At 53.1% G+C, this 4,711-nt stretch overlaps 1 protein-coding gene across 1 annotated transcript in view; it reads left to right on the top strand.

The window, feature by feature from the left end:
- Window positions 1-4,498, top strand: part of LOC106818554 (phosphatidylinositol 4-phosphate 5-kinase type-1 alpha-like) — a gene marked incomplete at its 3' end in the record, with an annotated part of 17,027 nt that extends 12,529 nt beyond the window's left edge. The window contains exons 2-3 of the mRNA XM_014823253.1: window positions 2,993-3,216; window positions 4,368-4,498. Of these exons, the coding sequence (XP_014678739.1) occupies window positions 2,993-3,216; window positions 4,368-4,498 (355 nt within the window). The remainder of the gene's footprint in view (window positions 1-2,992; window positions 3,217-4,367) is intronic.
- Window positions 4,499-4,711: the final 213 nt, after the last annotated feature.

Raw genomic sequence — 4,711 nt, 5'->3', positions numbered from 1 at the left:
CGTGCGTGCGTGCGTGCGTGCGTGAGTGTGTGTGTGTGTGTGTGTGTGTGCGTGCGTGTGTGTGTGTGTGTGTGCGTGCGTGCGTGCGTGCGTGCGTGCGTGCGTGCGTGCGTGCGTGTGTATGTGTGTGCACATATAATTATGTAGGGTTAAAAACGTTATGCATTGCGGAAATGAAACTTGCTTGCTATATCCCGTTTGTCTCGCAATGGGTGGTCNAATTGGAGACACCATATATTGGCTATATATAATTATATATATTAGTATATACATATATATCAAAATATGTACTCTCAGCTGATGTCAAGTGCAGGCTGTGTAGCTATGGCTTCTTTCTTCACTAGTTATCGAGTAATCACGGAACACTGTCACTGCTGCGCTGACATGTCCCCGTGTGTCATCAAATTACCCGTAGAATGCATGTAGAACTGCTGTGCTGGCGGCGGCGGGGAGGGGGGGGAGGTGAAGGGGGAGAGGCGGAGGGGAGGGGAAGGGGGAGAGGAGGGAGGAGGGAGAGGAGGAGGGGAGGTTGTAGGGCGGCGGCGGGGAGGAGGGAGAGGAGGAGGGGAGGGGAGGGGGAGAGGAGAGGCGGAGGGGAAGGGGGAGAGGGGAGGGGAGAGGTGTGAGTACAGCATCTCGCCACGCGCCGAGAGGAGAAACCTGTGGCAACGTTGTGAGCATGGCTTTCGCTGTCACACGGTGTTGGGCGAGTGATAGAATCCGATTCTAACGCTTCGGAATGTATACGTGTGCGTGCGTGCGTGCGTGCGTGGGTGTGTGTGTGTGTGTGTGTGTGTGTGTGTGTGTGTGTGTGTGTGTGTGTGTCGTGTTGTGTGTGGTGTGTGTGTGCGCGCGCGCGCGCAAATATCTCAACTATGTGTTTATATATATATACATAGAGTCCAGAGTCTATAAGTGGATAGTCTGATAGGAGTTCGCTTTCGCGCGAAATTCGTATGTGTGTGTGTGCTGTCAGTTGTGTGTGTATATATATAATATATATATATATATATATTATATATATATATTATAATATTTATATACGTATATTATTTATTATGTGCAAAAGTAAATGTAATATCATGTATTATGAAACATCATATGTACGTGTCTGTTCCGCATACGTTCGGGCATTTAAATTCTATAGTCAGCGCCGTCGTTCGCTATCTCTACTGCTTGCGGCTGCTTGTGCTCGCCTAACTACTGCTACCTACTCGCTGCTGCTGCTGCTTGCGCTGCTGCTGCCTACTACTGCTACTACTGCTGCTGCTGCTACTGCTAGCTGCTCACTGCTACTGCTGCTGACTACTACTGGCTGCTGCTGCTGCTGCTGCTGCTATACCTGCCTGCTGCTACTTAGCTGCTGGCTGCTGGCTTGCTGCTGTACTGCTACTAACTGCTAACTACTGCTGCTGGCTGGCTGCTGCTGCCGCCGCCGCCGCCGCACGACCCGCTTACTGCTGCGGCCTGCTGCTTACTGCTACTGCTGCTACTAATCTGTTACTACTGCTGCTGGCTGCCTACTTTGCTACTACTACGGGGGTACTACTCTGCTGCTGCTGGCTGCTACTTACTGTTATACTCGCTGCTGCTTCTTTTTGCTACTGCTACTACTACGGAGTACTCATGCTGCTGCTGCTGCTGCTGCTACTACGCTACTACTTGCTGCTGCTTGCTTACTGCTACCTCAGCTAGCTACTACGGGGTACTACTGCTGCTGCTGCCTGCTGTGCTGCTGCTACTACTGGCTCACTACTGCTGCGTACTGCTGCTGTTGCTACTACCGCGCCGCCACCGCTACTGCGCTGCTGCTGGCTGCGCTTGCTACTGGTACATGGTACTGATGCTTGCCTGCTACTGCCGCCCGCCGCCAGCCCGCTACTGCTGCTGCTGCTGCTAGCTGGCTGCTGCCATACTGCTGCTATGCTGCCTACTGCTGCTGCTGGCTACTCGCAGCCGCCGTCCGCGCCGCTACTGCTGGCTACTACGGCTGGCTGCTGCCTGCTACTGACTGTGCATGCTGCTACTGCGCCGCGCCGGCTACTGGCTGCCGTTACTGCTGCCGGTTACCAGATATTTTTCGGCACGTAGGCGGTCGGCCAGTCATGTGTTATAGTGCAAATACTTCTTTGTTGCTTGTGCTGTGGAGAGAGAGTGAAGAGAGAGAGAGAAGAGAGAGGAGAGATAGAGAGAGAAGAGAGGGATGACCAAGAGAGAGAGAGAGAAGAGAGAGAGAGGAGAGAGAGCGAGGCGAGAGAGAGAGAGAGCTAGATACATCATATATATTATATATATATATGATGTAGCCTCAGGGCTGCTGCTGCTGCTCGGGATGATGATGGCGGGCAATGAAATTTGCAGGCTATTTTTGCTGTGGCGGGGTTTCTCGGAGCGCGCCGCATAGCACAGCTTCCGGTTATTTCGCGGTTATTTCACGGCGACGCGGGGAAATTCGCACGGCCGAACGAAGTTTCCGCTAGTGATGCCTGACAGTCCCTGACTGTTAGTCGTGTGTACAGCCGAACGCTTGTTCACGGGCACCTCTCTATAGTGGTCACTTGGTTACTTGGATTTGGATGTAATTTTCGGATTTTGGATTTCGGATGTAATTTTTTTATTTAATTTTCGGATTTTGGATTTCGGATTGCGGATTTCGGATTTTCGGATTATGCATCATACTGCCGGTCTGTCTTGCCGCTCGTTCCTCGCAGCTCCCATACGTACAGGGATTGCTTTCGGTTTTGTTTTTAAACCCCCCCACCTCAGCGTTATTTTACTGTTTGGCTGGGAAATGATCCTTGTATACAGGTCAGGCTGCGCTCGCGGTCGCGCGACATTGTCGGTGGCGCGGCCGAAATAATAATAACACTAATAATAATCTTTAATATATATGAATAATAAATAAAATATATCATATATTATTTATATTATGTATAAATATTCTTAATAATCGATAATAATAACGGTGTCTTTCCTTTTCCCGTTTTTCCAGAGAATTCGACCAACATGATCCGGATCAACCCGGTGGTGACGATAGAGGGCGCCACCGAGGCTGGCGGCGCCGCGGACAAGCGCAGCCCACGCACGTCGCTCTCCCAGGGGGCGCCGCTGAAGCCCGCGACGCTGCGCAGCCAAGCGAGCATGCGCGGCGAGCGGGAGAAGAAGAAGATTGGCCATCGGCGCGTCGACGCCACGGGTCAGGTCTCCTACAAGAAGGTGGGTGGCCTGGAGGGCGGGGCCGGGGTGGGGCGGGGCGGGGGCGGGTCGGGGGTGGGGGAGGGTGGTCCGTACGAAGAAGGGTGGGGGGCCGGGGGCGGGTCGGGGGCGGAGGGGAGGGTGTCCTACAAGAAGGTGGGTGGCTGGGGGGCGAGGGTCAGGGGGAGGGTGATTTTTTATTCCCACTCAGATAGTGGCATTGATTTGCATAAACAGCTGATTGGCATGATTCTCTGTTGCCATGACGCTAAACAAAGGCGCCGATTGGCTCGCTGGCGCGGTGGCGCCGAGTCTAAAATAACTTGTAATACAGGCTTATGTCCGCTTCGCTATAGACTTTAGCAGGAGTGAATAACACGAGTTAGCGACTTCTGACTTTCACCTGTGTGCGCCCAAGTGCATTCATCATGTCTAAAAGAGCGAGTTCATCTTGGCACAACTTTGCCAATGCACAGCAAGAAATATATCTCACTACCCAGCTTTCCATGTAAATTCATTGCGGATTTTCATTAAAATAAAGACGACAGCAACAGGTAGCAGATACTGACATAGCACCACATATATTACCAGCATAATTCTACATACATGACAAAGACACGGTAGAGTGAGTACTGTCTCACTTCACTGCAACTTAATTGTGTTGTTAAGAGGTGTATAGGGCCCACGGTCTACAGACTACAGAATAGAATAGTGTCATAAAACTATATATATAGTTACAAAAAAACAATACAGTGTTTACCATAGATGGCGTGCAATCGCCAGCCAATCAGCGCTGCTTATGCAAATCAATACCACTATCTGAGTGGGAATAAAATTCACGTGGCCGGGGTTGGGTGTTTCACAAGAAGGGTGGTGGCTATAAGTTGGACATACCGCTACCTGTCAAGAGACACGATGCTCGACCTCCATCCCCACCCCCGCCACGTCCATCCTTCTCAGCATCCCCACCCCACCGCGTCCATCCTTCTCAGCATCCCCACCCCCACCGCGTCCATCCTTCTCAGCATCCCCACCCCCACCGCGTCCATCCTTCTACGAGGAGAAAAAATGGCTTCTGAAGCTGCGCGCGAGGATGCTGAGAAGGATGGACGCGGTGGGGGTGGGGATGCTGAGGATGGACGCGGTGGGGTGGGGATGCTGCCGTTGCCCAGGTTGCGACGTCGCAGCTGATGGAGTCGATCCAGCTCGGCATCCGACACATGGTCGGCGGTCTGTCGTCGAAGCCGGAGCGTGACCTGCTCATGCAGGACTTCCAGGTCGTAGAGACCGTCATCTTTCCAAGGTGAGCGCGGGGAGGAGGGAGGGCTGGGAGGGAGGAGGAGGGAGGGAGGTGGGAGGGGAGGGATGGGAGGGAGGGTGGACTGGGGAGGGAGGAGGGTGGGGAGAGGGAGGAGGGAGGTGAGGGATGGAGGAGGGTGGGGAGGGAGGGGTGGGAGAGAGGGAGGGGGGGAGGAGGGAGGAGAGAGGAGAGAGAGGAGGGCTGTGAGGAAGAAGG

Source organism: Priapulus caudatus, unplaced genomic scaffold (assembly GCF_000485595.1).
Source record: "Priapulus caudatus unplaced genomic scaffold, Priapulus_caudatus-5.0.1 Scaffold2327, whole genome shotgun sequence".
Lineage (NCBI taxonomy): Eukaryota > Metazoa > Priapulida > Priapulimorpha > Priapulimorphida > Priapulidae > Priapulus > Priapulus caudatus.
Note: the sequence above shows the minus strand (reverse complement) of the source record. Positions and strands in the feature narration are given on the sequence as shown.